The sequence below is a fragment of the Geotrypetes seraphini genome, chromosome 12, assembly GCF_902459505.1.
Source record: "Geotrypetes seraphini chromosome 12, aGeoSer1.1, whole genome shotgun sequence".
In the NCBI taxonomy this organism is placed as follows: domain Eukaryota; kingdom Metazoa; phylum Chordata; class Amphibia; order Gymnophiona; family Dermophiidae; genus Geotrypetes; species Geotrypetes seraphini.
This window is the reverse complement of record NC_047095.1, coordinates 81,687,017-81,706,654: the sequence shown is the minus strand read 5'-3', so window position 1 is coordinate 81,706,654 and position 19,638 is coordinate 81,687,017. Positions and strand designations below refer to the sequence as shown.

General features: G+C 42.2%; 1 protein-coding gene across 2 annotated transcripts in view; it reads left to right on the top strand.

Annotated features, from left to right (window-relative positions):
* Positions 1 to 19,638, top strand: part of RGS8 (regulator of G protein signaling 8) — a 100,272-nt gene that overhangs the window by 74,605 nt on the left and 6,029 nt on the right. For both annotated transcript variants that reach the window (XM_033916760.1, XM_033916761.1), the window contains exon 4: positions 14,515 to 14,681. In XM_033916760.1, the coding sequence (XP_033772651.1) occupies positions 14,515 to 14,681 (167 nt within the window). The remainder of the gene's footprint in view (positions 1 to 14,514; positions 14,682 to 19,638) is intronic.

The following is a 19,638-nucleotide window of genomic DNA, read 5'->3' as shown; positions in this document are numbered from 1 at the left end:
ATCTTTATACTACATTTTCGTCCAACTTTTCATCCAAGTCAAAAATGCCTAAAACAAGCCCTGTTTGACGTGGGAGGGGTCTGCAAAGTATGGACTGAACACCCAGACATGGCACCTAAATAGTAGGGTACATTACAGGGCACTGCTGTGAACTTCACAAAAAGAATGCCATGTCTTCTCCTCACTACAGCTCCCTTATAGGTCATGGTGAGCCCCACAAACCACCTCCAGAATCCCCTAGACCTTATGGCTGCAGGAGCCACTTATATGCCAGTAGAAAAGGGTTTTGGCGGTGTATAGGGGAGTGCACATGTTTCATTATCAATTCAGTGATTACAGGGGCTTATGGGCAAGGGTCCTCCTCTCTATGGGTCCCTAACCCACCCCCAAGATGACTTAAACTGCCTCTGGGCTGGACGACTATGCTTTCCTATGCTAGGCGGTCAGGTGATGATGGTCTGGAGGCTGAAATTTAAAATTGTGAATAAAATTTTTATGGCGGGGGGTTGGTGATCACTGGGATAGTGTGTGGGGGGTCTGTTTTATGTGTTTGTATGCTTATCTGGTGACTTTAGGTGGGTTTTTCTGACTTATACCATGTTTTAAATGGTTTAAGTCACAACGTCCAAGTTCCGTCGATCCTGGGCTGTATAACTTTCGGTTATACATGCAGCACAACTAAGTGTAAGCCGGCCCACGTACCGCCCAACTCCCGCCCTTGACACTCCTCCTGAAACGCCCCGTTTAGCTTTGGTCGTTCAGCGGCACTATGAAGGCCTTGGTCGTTTAGAAATACATCCAAAACCTGTTTTTATTATCGGCACTTGGACGTATTTTGACAATGTTCGTCCAAGTGCCGACTTAGGCCGGTTTTTGGACGTATTTCTCTTTTGATTATGAGCCCCACACTGTATATACTCGAATATAGGATGAGATTTTTGGGCCAAAAAAAGGGCCCAAAAATGGGGGTCTCGTCCTATATTCAGGTCTTCATCCAGTGACTACTCGACCCGACCATCCAGTGACCACCCGCCTCTGCCAACCTGCTGTATGACCTGGTAGGCTGGGACAGGAGGGATCCTTCCTGTATACTGTCCTGGCAGATTCTAACAATTTTTTTATCCCCCAAGTACCTTTTTTCACCTTTTCAAATCCCTGGTGGTCCAGTGATGTATGGGCAGAGTGAGCTTTCCTTGCTCCTACCCCACCCTGAGCCCCTCCTTCCCTGGATGGCTGCCTCAGACCTCGTGGCCAGCGGCACACCCAGGACACAGGAGTGAGCTTTTCGATCTCCCACCCTGCCCTGTGATACTCCCTGAATGGCTGCCACTAGTTCTTGCGAGTCCTCCCACTGGCACGACAATAGTCAGTGTTGGAAATTTGGCAAAATGCAGAAAGTGAGAATTGAATTTTGAAAGAGGATACAAATGATGCAGAAAAGTTTGTAGATAAAGAAGAAGAGCAAAAAGAAGATGACATCACCGGTAGGAGTAAGACAAAAGGAACATTGCATACTTCGGCATGATCAATACTTCTTTGGAAGAATAGAAAGTGATAAAGGGGATTCTTTTTAGAAAAGCTTTATGCATTTTCTCATTTATTAAAAAAAATAAATAAAATAAAACAACACTCATCTCTAAACATATCCTATTGTTCTCCTGTGTGGTATAATTGTAGATACAGATAGGCAAAGAAAACTAGATGGGCACATTCGTATGCATACACATGCCACGTGCTTTCCGTTAATATCTGAGGGCTCCTTTTACTAAGCTGCAGAGAAACTAACGCCAGCTCAATGGAGGCATTAGCGTCTAGCGTGCACGGCAATTTAGTGCACGCTAAGCGCGTGCTGAAACCACTAGCACAGCTTAGTAAAAGGAGCCCTGGGTCTTAACGCTTAAATTCTTTCAAAACAGATGAAAGGTAGAGAACGCAAATTCTGCAGCATTTTCTCAGTTTATGGTAGCTCTGGTAGCATATCTGGGCAAGCCGCACAGAAAGAGCGTGTGAAAACTGTCCTTGGTTCTGCCATTGGGTCAAGGGGCTGTAGACGCTGCCTGGCTGCTTCTGGCCGAGTCTTATAAGAGGGTGACACTAAGGCCATTCTCACAGCCTCATGGCCTGGGAAACTGCTTTTCTAGCAGACATCACGATCTGGCCCTCACGTTCCTTGGCAAGCCTTACAGTTTAGGGAGGTGATGACCTCCTACAGTGACGTCGTACGGAGAATGTTGCAAGGGCAAAGTGACACGAAAAAAAGGACTGCGATCATGTGATTGTTGGACCTTAGCCATGACTCTGCACAACAATGTAGATTTAAGTTGCGATGTAGTTAGTTCCATTCAAAGCCTCTTATGCTTGGTTATTATTAGCATTTGATGTGCTTCATTTGCTGACCTGCAGGTCAATGCAGTTTACATAGTTAATTATGATATTAAAGAAAGGAATGCCAATCAATCATAAGGAAAGATCTCTTCTTTCTTACTTTTTCGAGTGTCTGAAGGCTTATCTTTTTCAGAATGCATTTCAAAATTTGTAACGGGAGTAATTATTATTTCTGCATTTAGGGCTCCTTTTACGAAGGTGCGCTAAGCGTTTTAGCGCACGCACCGGATGAGCGTGCGCTATCTGAAAATCTACCACCTGCTCAAAAGGAGGCGGTAGCGGCTAGCGCGCAGGGCAATTTAGTGCATGTTATTCCGCACGTTAAGGGCTTAACGCGTCTTCGTAAAAGGAGCCCTTAAATTTGATATGTAAAGAGCGATTTTTGTATATATTGTAGATTAGGTTTTTTTTTCTTTCTTTTAAATTATGTGTTATGGGGTTATGTAAGTTTAATGTTTTTAGGTTGTTTATATGTGTCATGTTAATTTTGGATGAGTACAACACAAAGAAAGGTATTGAAATACACAAAAAGTCAATAACACCCACAAAGAAGTGTACACGCCAACAGAACTGGGACAAATAATTCTTTATTGTGGAAGAGACCCAGAAGAAAGACTTATTCGTCCCAGTTCTGTTGGTGGGTACACTTCTTTGTGGGTGTTAGTTTTGGATGCTTGTTCTTCAATTTAAATAGGCGCCTACCTAGTTGGGCGCCTCTGAAATAGCTGCCTAACTTTAGGACCTGGTTACGAAATTTGGGCCTAAGTGACTTGCCCAGGGTCACAAGGAGTAGTGTGGGTTTGAACCCACAACTTCATGATGGGCCTGTCTCTGTTGCTGGGGACTCAGGTTCAAAAAGGCTGCACTAATTAGGAGTCATGGCATTGTCTTGATACACAAAGGGATAGATCTTGGCACTGAAAACCCAAGCTGAAAGCTATGCACAAACCAGTGACAGGAAAAAGTTGACTGTCAATACAAATTGTATTCATGAATTGGCTACCCCCCCATGTTGATTTCCTTCTGTCGCCTGCAGCTGCAGTGATACACCCAGTTTCATGAAGTGGCATAAGCATTTTTTTTATCGCTGGCCATGTCGGTAAAAGTTCCGACGCTCATAGGAATTCTATAAGCGTCGGAGCTTTTATTTATTTATTTGGTTTTATATCCCATCCTCCCAGGAGAGCTCAGAATGGGTTACAAGTTTGCATATATAACAAAGCATGGTAAAATATAACATGACAGACATGGTAAAGTGTGATACAGCATGACATAGAAACATAGAAACATAGAAAGATGACGGCAGATAAGGGCTACAGCCCATCAAGTCTGCCTACACTATTGACCCTCCCTATTAAGTCTAATGACCCTCTTAAGTATAATTGTAATTATACTGCCACTCTACTGACCCGCTCTTTCAAGTCTGTACCCTAGAGACCCTATCCCTTGGCATGACCCTCGTAGGGATCCCACATAGGTATCCCATTTATTCTTGAAGTCTGAGATGCTGCGTGCCTCGATCACCTGCACTGGAAGCTTGTTCCAATGCTCAATCACTCTCTCTGTGAAGAAGTACTTCCTGGCGTCACCACGAAACTTCCCTCCCCTGAGTTTGAGCGGATGACCTCTTGTGGTCGAGGGTCCCTTCAGAAGAAAGATATCATCTTCCACCTCGACCCGTCCTGTGATGTACTTAAATGTCTCAATCATGTCTCCCCTCTCTCTACGCTCTTCGAGAGTGTAGAGCTGCAATTTGCTCAGTCTTTCTTCGTACGGGAGATCCTTTAGCCCCGAGACCATCCTGGTGGCTATCCGCTGAACCGATTCAATTCTGAGCACATCTTTACGGTAATGTGGCCTCCAAAATTGTACACAGTATTCCAGATGAGGTCTCACCATGGTTCTGTACAATGGCATCATGACTTCAGGCTTCCTGTTGACGAAGCTTCTCTTGATACAACCTATCATCTGCCGTGCTTTAGATGAAGCCTTCTCCACTTGAGTGGCTGCTTTCATGTCAGCACTGATGATTACTCCTAAGTCTCGTTCTGCCGTAGTCCTGGTTAAAGTTTCTCCATTCAGGGTGTAAGTTCTGTAAGGATTTCCATTACCGAGATGCATGACCTTACATTTCTTGGCATTGAATCCCAGCTGCCAGATCGAGGACCAACTTTCTAAAGTACGCAGGTCTTGCTCCATAGCATCTTGTAGATTATAGCCGTTTACTATATTGCATAGTTTGGCGTCATCAGCGAATAAGGTTACCTTGCCTTGAAGCCCTTGAGTCAGATCCCCAATGAATATGTTGAAGAGGAGTGGGCCCAGGACTGAACCCTGTGGCACTCCGCTAGTCACCTCCGACATTTTAGAGAGGGTACCATTAACCACCACCCTCTGAAGTCTGCCACTAAGCCAATCTTTAACCCATGCAGTTAGAGTCTCTCCTAATCCCATCGATTTCATCTTGTTCAGCAGCCTGCGGTGTGGGACGCTGTCAAACGCTTTGCTGAAGTCCAGGTACACGACGTCCAAGGACTCTCCTGAGTCCAGTCTTCTTGTTACCCAGTTAAAGAAGCTGATAAGATTGGACTGGCATGATCTACCCTTGGTGAATCCATGTTGACTGGGATCCCGGAGATTTCCCTCGTTCAGGATCGTATCTAGTTTATACTTAATTAGCGTTTCCATGAGTTTACACACTATTGAGGTGAGGCTTACCGGTCTATAGTTCGCAGCCTCAGCCTTACAACCCTTTTTATGTAGAGGAACGACGTTGGCTGTTTTCCAGTCCAACGGAACTTTCCCCGTACTTAGTGAGAGATTGAAGAGTACTGCCAACGGTTCCACCAGAACATCTCTCAATTCTCTGAGCACCCTTGGGTGTAAATTGTCCGGTCCCATGGCCTTGTTTACCTTTAGCCTTGCCAGTTCGTTGTAGACGTCCCCAGGTGTGAACTCAAAATTCTGAAATGGGTCATCCTCGTCTTGTTTTACCTTCAACTGTGGTCCGTGTCCCGGTGCTTCGCAGGTGAAGACTGAGCAGAAATATTCATTTAGTAGTTCTGCTTTTTCTGAATCCGCCACTGCGTAGTTTCCGTCCAGTTGTCTAAGGCGTACTATACCGTCTGTGTTCCTTTTCCTATCATTGATATACCTAAAGAAGGATTTGTCCCCTTTTTTAATGTTTTGTGCCAGAGTTTCTTCCACTCGAAGTTTGGCCTCCCTAACTGCTGTTTTGACTGCTGCAGATCTGGTCTTATATACTACTTTAGTTTCTCCTCTCTGCGTACGTTTGTAGGAAAGAAATGCTTTTTTCTTTTCCTTAATGAGGTGCGAAATCTCTTCAGTGAACCATTGGGGTTTGTTGTTTCTTTGCCGTTTATCTACTGATTTTATGTAGCGATTAGTTGCTTCGTGTATGGATGATTTCAGGTACGACCACATAGTTTCCACATTGCCGGTTTCTGCTTGGTTCTGCAGCGTCTGATGAACGAAATCTCCCATGCGTGCGAAGTCGGTGCCCCGGAATTTGAGCACCTTTATTTTTGTAATTGATTTAGGGGATCCTTTCCCAAGGTTGAACCATACCATGTTATGGTCGCTGGAGGCTAGCGTATCACCTATCGAGACCTCTGAGACGCTTTCCCCGTTGGTGAGTACCAGTTCTAGGATCGCCTGGGCCCTAGTGGGCTCCGTTACCATCTGTCTGAGATGTACTCCTTTTATGGAGGTCAAAAGCCTCCTGCTGCTGCTGGTTGTTGCTGAAAATGTGTTCCAGTCTGCATCAGGCATGTTGAAGTCCCCTAGCAGCACAGTATCGCCCCGTAGAGTGATATTCTCTATGTCTTCAATTAAATCTGCATCCATGTCTTCCGGTTGTCTTGGAGGTCTGTATACCACTCCAAGATACAGGCATTTTTTGCCACCTCTTGCCAGGTTTACCCAGAGGGACTCCCCGGTATACTTGACATCAGTGATCCTGGTGGTTTTGATGTCCTCTTTAATGTATAGTGCTACCCCTCCACCTAACGTTAGATATATTGTGAGCCCACCGGGACAGATAGGGAAAAATGCTTGAATACCTGATTGTAAAAATCGCTTAGATAACCTTGATAGGCAGTATATAAAATCCTAAAATCCTAATAATAACCTGCCCTCTCTGTCCTGACGAAGTAGATTGTCCCCGGTATAGCCATATCCCACCCATGTGCGTCCGTGAACCAAGTCTCGGATATTGCCACCACGTCCAGGTTGGCATCTCTTATTTCTGTTTCCAGTTCTAGAATTTTATTGCCTAAACTGTGTGCATTAACATACATGGCCCTCCACACTTTGTGTTTGCTGAGTCCCTGTAAGGCCATTCCTGACTGAGTCTGTGTGGCTCCTAGAAAACTGTTTGCAAATTGGGTCCTTACCTCGGAAACAGAGTGTCGACTCGTCCCATCAGGATAGTTCCTTTCCACACCAGTATATGAGTAGGTCCCCTCCCCCAACTTACCTAGTTTAAAGCCCTGTGAAGCAGGCGGGCTAGTCGGTGTCCGAAGATGTTCTTACCTCTGCTGGTCAAATGGAGTCCGTCTGGTCCCTGTAGTCCCTGCAGCGCCTCTCTATGATCCAGGAATCCGAAGTTCATATCTCGACACCATCCTTGTAGCCATTCGTTCGTTCTCAGGATGCATTCATCTCTGGCTCTTCCCTTGCCTCTAACTGGGAGGATTGATGAGAAGACTACCTGCGCACTTGTCTGCTTCAACCTCTCTCCCAAGGCTCCGAAGTCTCTGGTGATGGTCTCCGGGGTGTTCCTGGCAGTGTCATTCGTACCTATATGGATAAGAAGCATAGGAAAATGGTCATGAGGTGTAAGTAGTTTACCCAGGCTGGTGGTGACGTCCCGTATTTTGGCTCCAGGCAGACAGCAAACCTCCCTTGAGTGTGCATCCGGTCTGCAGATTGGTCCCTCGGTGCCCCTCAGCATGGAGTCCCCAATGACTATAACTCTGCGCTTCTTCCGTTGTGGGGGGGGGGGAAGTTGGTCAGCAGATGGGGTTGCGTGTTGGGCCTGCTCCTGTTCTTCGAGTTCTTCGTGCTGGGCCTGCTCCTGTACTTCGTCGGCAGCTTCTTCCTGAAGAACCTGGAATCTGTTCTTTAGGACGAGTTGAGGGGTTGATGTAGGGTTGGCCTGTAGGGAAGAAAAAGAAGAGGATGAGGAGATTGAAAAAGGGGGGGGGGGGATCTTCTATGTGTACCTGTGGAAGAGGTACACATAGAAGGAGGATGTGGTAATAGCGGTTAGTATAGCTGGGTTTTTAAAATATTTGAGACAGACATGGGGGAAGCCACTGCTTACCTTGGATTAGTGACATGGAATGTTGCTACTATTTAGGTTTCTGATAGGTACTTGTGACCTGGTTTGGGCTTGATGGAGCATTGGTCTGACCCAGTTTGGTTATTCTTATGTTCGTAAATTCCATAACAAGTCTTTATGCTTTAAATCACTGTTTCTGTTGAGTAGATCATGATTAGAATTAATCATGTCTGAGAGAATAAGAAGGTAAGAGCTGAGGGTATCTGAAAGGGTGGCTGAGTGTGAGTGAGCTTGGCGTGCAGCTAGCTGAAAGAATAGAGAGAGAAGAGAAGAATGGGAACAGAAAAAAAAGTACTTTTTTTTTAATTTTTAATTTTTTTTAAGTTAGAAGTTTAGGATTTGCTGCTGGCAGCCTGGGCTCCTTCTAAGGCTCCTTCGCAAAGGCGCTCTCACTAAGGCGAGCACCTTTGCCGCTCGCCTTTGCCGCGAGCCGTTGGCTCCCTTCCTTTTAAGGGGGAGCCCGGGCGCTGAGACGACCTCTGACGCGCTGGGGTGGGCGGAGCTTGCTCTCGCCACTACCCCTCTGCCTCTGCCTTCGCCCGGATTCCTTCCTCCCTCTACCTCCTGGTCCGCTCTGCGAAGAAAAGCTACAGCTAAACAAAAAAGAAAAAAACAAGTGCCCACAGAGTTCTGCCTCGTGCCCCGGCTCCCTTCCTTTTAAGGGGGAGCCCGGGCGCTAAGACGACCTCTGACGCGCTGGGGTGGGCGGAGCTTGCTCTCGCCGCTACCCCTCTGCCTCTGCCTTCGCCCGGATTCCTTCCTCCCTCTGCCTCCTGGTCCGCGGGAGCATTGACGAGCATTGCATGACAAAAACAGGATGGCAGCTTAGCATGGCAGACAATCATATATTCACCCAAGGTGATGTTGTGGATCACCCTTAATACCTTGTAACTAAGGTGTACCAATCAATTTTTCATGGCCCTCAGAGATGCCACCCAGGGATCAATACGATCATATCCCTCGGCTTTTATACACCCAATCGTCATCGGGTCAATATCTAATGTGAAAGTGATGTATAGATTTTAACGTTTCTTTTTTTCTTTTTCTTATTTTCTTGTGTATAATAAACTCTTATTACTAATTTTAAAACAATAAATATGACTATGAGTTTAAGGTAGATACTTAGTTTCACCGGGATGGTAAGTAGCAGTTGGTAAGGGATACATAAGCCAACATGTTTCACCCCTAAAAAGGGGGTTTCTTCAGGGCTACTATCCCTGTAAACAAGAAACCTTGTTTAAATATGGAAAACGCTAAGCATAACATATAAAATATATATACCATTCACACCAGAAATGTATATGTTCATACCTTTTATGCTAGTTATACACGGCTGGCCACCCGATCTAAGTTTTTTTCAAGATGGCCGCGGCGTGCTCAAAAATGGCTTTAAATATCCCAAAACCCGGAAGTGAGGTGGGAAGGGGGAGGGACAAGACCCAACCTCTACTCACACCCACTTTGGGGGAGGGGAAAGGTAAATGATTTTTTCTTTTTTTCTTCTCCTATCCTCCCATCATATTGGTATAGGGAAAGACATTTGTACTCCCAGCGAAAAATCATAAAAGGGATGACCACTCTAATTCAAGGTTTAACCCTTGAGGGATAACTGATTTTAAGCGGTATATCCATTGTTGTTCCAAATAGTTTAACTTAGCCTCCAAATTCATTAAGTTCGTTGGTTATGGAGGAAGAAATAGAATTCATGGGGTACTCAGACGAACAATTCAAGTCTATTTTGTCTAGACCCGCACTCCTAGATGGAGGGGAGGATGCTCCTAGCGAAACATCATGGACGGAATGGGAAGCAACAGCCAAACGCCTGATCAGGGCTGAATTGCATAGTAGTACACTTGTGGAATATTTGAAAAAGTCCATGATACCCAGAGGTTTACGGGTGATAAAGGAACCCAAGATTATGTCATCTAACAAGTCCTTCATGGACAAGTGGACAGGGATATTAAATCGCTGCTCACGAGACCTTATGATCCTGCTGGTGGAAAGTACAACTGAAATTGAGCAAGACCTTAAAGTAAAATTGGTGGATATCCAACAGGATTTACAACAAAAATCATCCATGGAGGAATTTGACAAAAAGAAAAAAGAACTGGAAGAATCGATGGACAAGGTTAGAGAATCCATAAGACAGACGAAAATAAAGAAACTTCGGAGAGATGAGAAGGACTACCAGATGGGGAGGGTCTACTCTTGGAATAAAAAGACTACAGGGCAGATCGTAAAGAAAAGGGTAGCATTTGAGGCCACGTCTGATGAATCGGAAGGAACTAGTGGTGAATCCACAGATACCCCTCGAACAAGATCGACCGGAGAGACAGCTCCAAAAAACTTGCGCCCCAGGACCCGGGGTCGGGGATCCAACAAGACAGGGGTAGCAGTGAGACCCAAATGACATCTCTGGTAGTAAATATTTCTTCCCATTCTCTAACGTATACTCAACACCAAGTGCTACAGCTAGGTCTGGGGTTTGTTGTGAAGGAAAAACCAGATTTTTTCAGGTTAAAGATTGCTTTTTATAGGTTCATCCGTAAGATTCAAATAAAACTATTTTTTCAAAACGATTCGGGGGAAGTGCAAAGTTCATCATCAGAAGATCAATCCATATGCAGAGTTAAATCCACTTGGGTCCCTCCCCCCCCCGGTAGATCCAACAATACCCACATTTCGAGACCTGGTGTTAAATGATATCACCAATTATGAGCAAAGATATAATCCCAATTCCCTTAGATACAATTTGAAGTATTCTCAATATCTAGCATTACAAGAATTGGCGGATAGGGATGATATTATTATCCACCAAGCAGACAAGGAGGGGGCTATAGTTATCCAGGATCGCGGGTGTTATAATATAGAGGCGATGAAACAATTGGGAGATACAACTTCATATAGCCCCATGACCAGTGATCCAGGGGATGAGTTGGCAAAGGAAATTTTTGATTATGTTACCAAGGCATATGAGGATGAACGTATTACTAAAAATGAATATAAATTTTTGCTTGAGAAATTTCCCAAGACGCCAATATCCATTTTGTGCCAAAGATACATAAAGACCTCCAAAATCCTCCGGGGAGGCCCATTGTCAACACAAGGGACAGTATATTAGAACCCCTCTCCAAGTTTTTGGACGTTTTTTTGAGACAAGCAGCAGTGTTGGTAAGATCTTATTTGAAAGACTGCCCATTTTCTTAGAAGACTTGGAGAGGTAGCCTATCCTCCTTCAGGATGTTGTATGGTGACCTTGGATATAGTGTCCCTATATACGAAGATCCCCCAGGAGGGGGCTACTGACATCATAAAAGAGACTCTGGACACTAGACAAGGACCGCAACGAATCACCACGGAGTTCCTCATGCCTTTGGCGAAATGGGTCATAGAAAAAAACTATTTTTTATATGAGCAGACCCACTACAGACAAGTTCATGGGGTCGCGATGGGGGCTACTTTTGCCCCATCGGTGGCCACTTTGTATGTGGGCCGGTTTGAAGAACAAAACATTTATCCATCTAGTTTTTATAACACTCATATAAAATTGTGGCTTAGGTTCTTGGATGATATTTTCTTCCTTTGGACTGGATCGGAGACTGAATTGATTAATTTTATTCAGTGGATCAATACGGTGGACCCCAATTTAAAATTTACTGCAACGTATAATTGGTCACAAATTGAATTTCTGGACATTACAATACATAGGGTGGGTACTACTTTTGAAACCACCCTGTATAGAAAACCAGTGGCTAGAAACACTTTATTACATTTTGGAAGCTTCCATCCCCACAGACTTAAGACCAGTCTCCCTATTAGCCAATTTCTAAGGGCCAGAAGAGTATGTTCAGATTTAAGTGAGTTCCAGAGGGTGGCTAAAGATATTAGCCAACGCTTTCGTCTTCGGGGCTACCCAGAAAAATGTATCCACCAAGCATATGTAAGGGCTCGTTTTGCCCATCGGGACCTCCTTCTTCAAGATTCAGATAGGGGGTCCCGTTCTGCTCGGGAGGAGGTTGAACTGGTCTGCGTATTACCATATTCTGTAGTTGTTAATATTATGGTGAGATCTATCAGGGAACATTGGCACATTTTAAAGAATCTTAGGGGTTTGGTCGACTTTCCCCTTATTACATATACCAAGGGTATTACTATTGGCCAACTATTGAAACGTCGCAGACCAGTCCATGTACCATTAGGCCTGCATGCTCCCTGTTCCCATTGCCAATGGTGTGACAAGACCATAGGGGGTAATGTTTGGAAGGACCCATATACTGGAAGAGTCATTCAAGCTAGAACGTACACAACATGCAAATCGGCTTGGGTTATATATGTTATTGTATGCCCTTGCCCTCTGGTATATGTGGGTCGCACCAAACGTGCGATTCACTTGAGGCTCAATGAGCATAAATCCAGAATAGTGACTTATCCGCACCCTTAGTTCAACACTGGCTGTTAAAACAACATCAAATAGATCAGATTAGATGGCGTGTCATTGACACTCTAAAGACAGAAGGGACACAGGGGAATTTGGAGGCTAAGTTAAACTATTTGGAACAACAATGGATATACCGCTTAAAATCAGTTATCCCTCAAGGGTTAAACCTTGAATTAGAGTGGTCATCCCTTTTATGATTTTTCGCTGGGAGTACAAATGTCTTTCCCTATACCAATATGATGGGAGGATAGGAGAAGAAAAAAAGAAAAAAAGAAAAAAATCATTTACCTTTCCCCTCCCCCAAAGTGGGTGTGAGTAGAGGTTGGGTCTTGTCCCTCCCCCTTCCCACCTCACTTCCGGGTTTTGGGATATTTAAAGCCATTTTTGAGCACGCCGCGGCCATCTTGAAAAAAACTTAGATCGGGTGGCCAGCCGTGTATAACTAGCATAAAAGGTATGAACATATACATTTATGGTGTGAATGGTATATATATTTTATATGTTATGCTTAGCGTTTTCCATATTTAAACAAGGTTTCTTGTTTACAGGGATAGTAGCCCTGAAGAAACCCCCTTTTTAGGGGTGAAACATGTTGGCTTATGTATCCCTTACCAACTGCTACTTACCATCCCGGTGAAGCTAAGTATCTACCTTAAACTCATAGTCATATTTATTGTTTTAAAATTAGTAATAAGAGTTTATTATACACAAGAAAATAAGAAAAAGAAAAAAAGAAACGTTAAAATCTATACATCACTTTCACATTAGATATTGACCCGATGACGATTGGGTGTGTAAAGCCGAGGGATATGATCGTATTGATCCCTGGGTGGCATCTCTGAGGGCCATGAAAAATTGATTGGTACACCTTAGTTACAAGGTATTAAGGGTGATCCACAACATCACCTTGGGTGAATAATTAACAGCACCTTGTAAGAAAATATTGTTTAAACCTATTGTCCTAAGACAATCATATATAGCATAGCATGATAAACATGGCCATGGCCATGGCCAGCGATAAAAAATACTAACGCGGCTTCATAAAAGTGTGTGTGTGTGGGGGGGGGGGGGGGGGGAGGGGGTTAAATCTAATAAAAAAATACAAACCATCCAGAAAATATTCTTTACTGAAGGCTGGCTTTTTGGTAGTGGTGAATATTCATCCATCACTGCTGACTTATATACTAGAACAGGCGGAATAGAAATCAGTAATGTAATGTAAAAAAAAAATCTGAACCTTTCTGTAAAGTAGCAGCAGGGTTCCCTGACTGGAAAAACCTTAATAATCAATATAGTCTGGAGTTCCTATGTTTTCAGACAGACTTCTTGGGTCACCAGGCCGCTCAGTGGTATAAATTATTAACTGGACTTATTAAGAAAAAACCAAATACAGGTCTGAGAGACATTTGGAGCATTGAGATTAAGCATCAAATTAATGCGTCTCAATGGCCACGAATTTGGTCTTGGAGGATGAGATGTACAGTGTCGGCATCCATGAGACAAACTTGGTTTTTTTCTGTTACATAGAGCTTTATGGACCCCTGTTCATTTACAAAAATTGGATAGCTCTAAGTCTAATGAAGGTTGGCACTGTCATCTGGAAGCAGGGACTTTAGATCATTTATTATTCTATTGTCCATTCATTATGAATTTTTGAAAATCAATTTGGGACCAAATTAACTGTTTATTAGATAACCCTGTGATATGATACTGGGCTGTTTGGTATGGCAATGAGAGCAAAAAGTCAGATATCTACAAATAATAACAAATTATTACTTATAATGACTGGGGTTGCCATTCAACAAATTGCATATAATTGGAAAAATTGGAATAGATTAAATTATAATTTTTGGTGGAACTCCTTATGTCATATTTATAAAATGGAGAGACTTATTGCAATACAGCAGGGTTGTTTCAGGAAATTTCAAGATATTTGGGAGCCATTAACAAAGTATTGTAATGATTAGAAAAATCTTGTTTCCTTTAAATTTACAAGTTCAATTATGGGATGGGAGGGAGGGTATTTTTATTGTTACATGTTGTATAAGCATTGATTATATGATAGATAAGGGTGGGGAGGGGGGGAGATAGAATATTATATGTATCATTGTTGATTATTAAGTGATATATTTATGGTTATTTGTATGGATATGTTATCACACTTATTATAAGTTTAAAAATGAATAAAGATTTAAAAAAAATAAAAAAACTGCCTAGAGGATTCTTATGGTCTGCTCAGCAGCTCTAATTCAACTTAAAAATCTTGCTGTCAACGGCTTTTCTTCCTTCTTTCCCTTACTAAAATAGTTTTTTTTAAAATCTACAGATGGGCTGTCTGCATTTCAGGCTTTTTTGAAGACTGAATTTAGTGAGGAAAATCTTGAGTTCTGGATGGCCTGTGAAGAGTTCAAGAAAACTCGTTCGGCTGCAAAACTGCCTGCTAAGGCCCACAGGATCTATCAGGAATTCATTGATGTCCAAGCCCCTAGAGAGGTAGGTATCTCTTTGAACTACAGCTAATCATGGAGACTTATGCACAGTGAACCTAGAAATCAAGCACCTGATTATAACATATACCTTTATACTGCCCACGTCGGATCTCTACGAGGGCAGTGTAAAGGTATCGCCACCTGAGTGTGATCTCTAGGAGGGTAGTTAGGGAGTGTTAATAGAGTGGGCAGACTTGATGGGCTATGGCCTTTTCTGCCATCATTTTCTATGTTTCTATGATTATAACATACTTGTCTTTAAGCCCGTTGCATTAACGTGTGCTAGAATAGATGTGTGTGTCTGTCTTTCTTTCTTTCTCTCTCCTTGACCGCTTTCTGTATGTCTTTCTTTCTTTCTGTCTCTCTCTCTCCTTGGCCACTGTAGGTCTGTCTGTCTTTTTTTTTTGCTGTTTGTCTCCTTGGCTGCTGTCTGGTTTTTTTTTTTTTTTCTTTCAATCTCTCTCCCTGGCCCCCTGTCCTGTGTGTGTCTTTCACTCCCAACTACCTGTCTTTCAGTGTGTGTGTCTCTATTTCTGTCAGTCTGTCAATGTCCTGTCTGTTTTGGGTTGTTTTTTTTCTTTCAATCGCTCTCCCTGGCCCCCTGTCCGAATGCGCGCACGCGCTGAACGTGCGCACACTCTGAACGTGTGCATTCGCTACACGCTTTACAATTTCTCTGCCAGCCACGGATGCTACGGATCACAGATCACGCAGGTAGGAGTACGCATGCGCGCTTAGGGTTTTATTATTAGTGATATACAGTATTTATACCTGAAACTACTACTGATCCATAGCTCAGTTTACGGATATCCATATCATTTGAAGGCTTCTGCCTCTAATATTGTGGACAGATAAACCAGGAGAAATATCTCCACAATCCAAGCAGAAACAAACAAACCACAGTGGAAATATGAAGTAATGTTGGTGTGCAATTTATTCAACAATTATGAAAGTCTGCGCGATGGCTCGATACGGAGGTGTTTCGGCCAATTTGGCCTGCCTCAGGAGCCTTATTCAAAGTGTTCAGTTACTTGAGCGGTGTAGCCTACAATGAATGAAAGACCTCATCCAAGTGTTATGAATTTTAACTAATAAAAACACCGTTTTGGTCTCTACACACACGATCAGCTAAACGATCAGCTGATCGTGTGTGTAGAGACCAGTACAGTATCTTCATTAGTTAGAATTGTTTTATTTTTAACATTTAAATTTCTCCAAAATTCTATTGCTCAACGGTTCCTCCTTTCTGCAGCTATTCCTATCTCTCTTCTTTTCTACCTTTCAAAGTCCTTAGATCAATGTAGTCTTGTTAGAATGTTTATTTTCTTATTTTTTCTTCTATTTCTATTTCTTACTTTTATTACTCAACTAATTGTTATTTTTCCAGGTACTTCAGTTAGATTGTGAGCCTTCGGGACAGTAAGGGAATTTCTAAGTACCTATTCTTTATTTATTTATCTTATTTTTATTGTATCCTTTAATTTATATTTCTCTGTAAACCTATATTACTTATAATTTTAATACACACTATTGTCTGTTTTCTGTAAACCGCTTAGAATCCTAACGGAGTTTAGCGGTATATAAGAAATAAAATTACATTACATTACATTACACTTTGAGCTGTCAATGCAAAGGCATGAGCTAAATCCAAACAAACAAATAAAAAGCTGACAAGATATCATCTAGAATCAGCTGATGACATCTTGTGGCTTACCTTTGACTGTTATTGCACCTGAAATTTAGGATTATGTAAAAATATTATTTCTCTTCTTCAGATGGCTGCAGCTGGAGACCTGGACAACATTTAGGAGTTGCAGCAAGCAGTTGCTTCTGGTATAGGGTTACTATATGGCTCCAGAAAAAGGAGGACAGATTGAGAATCTAGTTTTTACATTGCTTTCAATGGAAATAAAACCCAGATGTCTCAATCTGTCCTCCTTACTTCCATATCCCACAATATGTGTTGCATAAAAGTGCGGGCAGTGACCAGAAGGCATGCACAATTGCAAGATCAACTCATAAGTGTGTTTGGGGCCTAGTTTGGACAGAGAATGAGTGGAGTTCTGAAATACTTCACACACATACATTTACACCTTCTTCTCAGCAGGTGTAAATATATGCAGGAACATATTGCCATCAATTTCTGTAGTCTTCTTAGAAGGGCCTGTAGATAGAGGCCTAAATGGTCTTTTTACCTAGTCAATCTGTTCTAAAATTACCTTTTCAAAGGGGAGGAGGAGGTAGTCAGAGGTGATGAAACAGTGGCACCTTACAGTTGAAGAACTCTGTCTCTGATAATGGGTGAGAAAGCTAATATCTCCTATCTCTTCTTTTTCAAAGTGTTTGATCATTATAATGTGATATGTTTTCTATTCATGTGTACTCCTGAAGTTTCCTTTAAAGAGAATTGTGGCAGTAATTAGTAAGAATAAGGATTTGAAAGACACTGAATTTACAAGTTTTTCAACAGATGCTTTATGTCAAGCCTTTGCTATGCTAGAATATTTGATGGTTGTTAAAACTGAATTACAATGTCAAATACTGTATATATTAAGTTTGGACAGCCTATTGTGAAAATAGGATGGAAAAGTCTAATGAAATGATAACCTTTGTAAATTCTAATATTATCATAGCTCCATTTTCACTGGATATTTCTTGAAAAGGTAGGGCCTACCTTCAGAATTGGAAAATGAACCACCTTGCCTGGAACACAGATTCCGGGATGGGGACAGTTAAAGCTGTAAAGCTTAAGGGATCTTTCAAACAGTCTCTTTAATAAGATTTTTCATACACTGAATGTTATTTCAAATCAAAAACACACTTTGCTGAAGTCAAAAATAGTAACAAAAAAAACAACCCCAGAGCGGAGAGAAAAATACAGGAAACCATCTGGAGAATTGCACAATATCCAAATTTCCAAAATACATTGTCTGACTACAAAGAAAGAAGAAAATCCAAATTCTCGGATTCTTATGCATCTTGAGTAAGTTTGTGCAAGGCCTTCAGTGGGTTTCCATTAGGTTCTCAACCTATCATACAAATAATTTTAGATAGCACCTTGGTGGCAGTACTTTTTTCCAGGATGGACTCTTTATCATTGGGACTTGAGATAATTACCTCCAGACCCTAGTTGGATGGTTGGATTCCTCCAGAGGCTCCTTCATGCTTTCAGATTTATTGAGCGTGAGTACCCTACTTTCTTAGTGGGAACAGAGAAGACATTACCTTCTCTATCCCTGCATCTGGCAAACACAGCCCATAGCTTCTTCTGGGGACACTGTCTCCAGATGGGTGAGTTTTGCGCATACTATGATAGTAGGGAACCTCATTCCTAAGCTAGTCTGATCCCAGTCTCTCCAGTTTACTGCTAATATTCACCGTAGCACTTGCATTATGCTAAAGAAAGCTCTCTAAAGAATGAAGAGCTCCAGCACCTTGCTTCTTCTCCTGCTTCCTGTATGTCATCTTCAACAACCCTGTTTTTGTAACTTCTGGAACAACCTTTATGATCTGTGATCACAGGGGTTTGCCCTTAGGGATGGAATGACGTGCTTTTTAAAATGACTGCCAAAATAGATAAAGGGAAGATAATCTATAAAATATGTAAAGTAATCAGATAATCTAAACTAACACCATTCAAAAAAGCCACTATAGCATCTAATATAAGAAATCTGAATCAAAATGTTTGTTTCCTCAGTCTTGAATGCCCCATACTAAACAAAAAGGGGCTGTCATGGGTGCTCCCTTGGCAGCCAAGAGTTCATCCCTGATACAGCAGACTAGTATGCACTATGCTGCCAAGAGTCTGCATTTAGGAACCGGAGGGGTTGTCTCGGCATTGGCCCTGAGTAAAAGAGAGCCTGGGGCCTTCAGGCTTGACATCACCGTATCACCCCCAGTAACTAACCCACCACTGCTTCCTTCTGACCCCAGAATTTCTGTGGGATTTCCCCACGTGAAAGTTGCAGATGTGGAAGCCCTAGTCAGGGGTATGCATGTCTCAGAGATAGTGAGAATACTGAGTTAAGAGCTCTGTTGGTTGGAGTTTGAGCTCCAGAGGGCATTTGGAGAGCTCTCTAGAAGCTGGACTTTATGGTTGCTAAATTTACCAATTAAGTCTCTGTGCTTGTGAGTAAAACTGATGTCCTTTTTAAAAGTCTAGAGAGCACTAGAACTGACTTTTCTACTCAAAATATGACCATAAAAGAAGAGGTAAAAGCATTACAAGATGGCCACAGATAAAAATTTAATTCATTATCAGATTGAACAATTAGAGATCTTTAACTGGAGACTATAAACCTTTGCATTGAGCTTTCTGAGATCCCTGAAAGTATTTAAATGAAATCCTCAAATTTCCTCAGGAAGTTATTCCACCTCTGAATAGAATCTTTCAGGTAATCAACTGGGAATTCAGATTAAGGAAGCTAAGGCAGAGGAACTGAATATTTCTGAAATGTTGGAGACCTTCCTGCCTGAGGGATCTGAGAGAGCTACTTTGGTGGTTTCATTTGTATTTCAGTAGCACTTAAATGCAGTTTTGAAACTTTAGTTTCAGAACTCTCATATTCTATTTTTTGGGGAGGAAGGTTTGAATATATTCTTTTTTAAAATTTAGCTTTATTAATTTTTCAGTCTACAAACAGTGCATAAAAGGATACATACAAGCAATTTGAAAAATAGCACGTACATCAATCAATATATGAGAAACCATTTTCACCCCTCCCCCACCCTAATTTCAATGTATTCAACAAAATCATGCAACAGTACATACATGTAATTAATAAACAAATCCTCATATAATGTCCCTCTCCTTCCCCTGGATGTGCAAATCAAACCGGAAATAGGGAAATAAAGCATTTAATTAGAATTGATAAAATTGGTCAATGGACCCACGTCTATTTAAACAACTTATTATTACCCATTTGTTCAGAATTCATTTTCTCGTACTTATAACAAAGCAT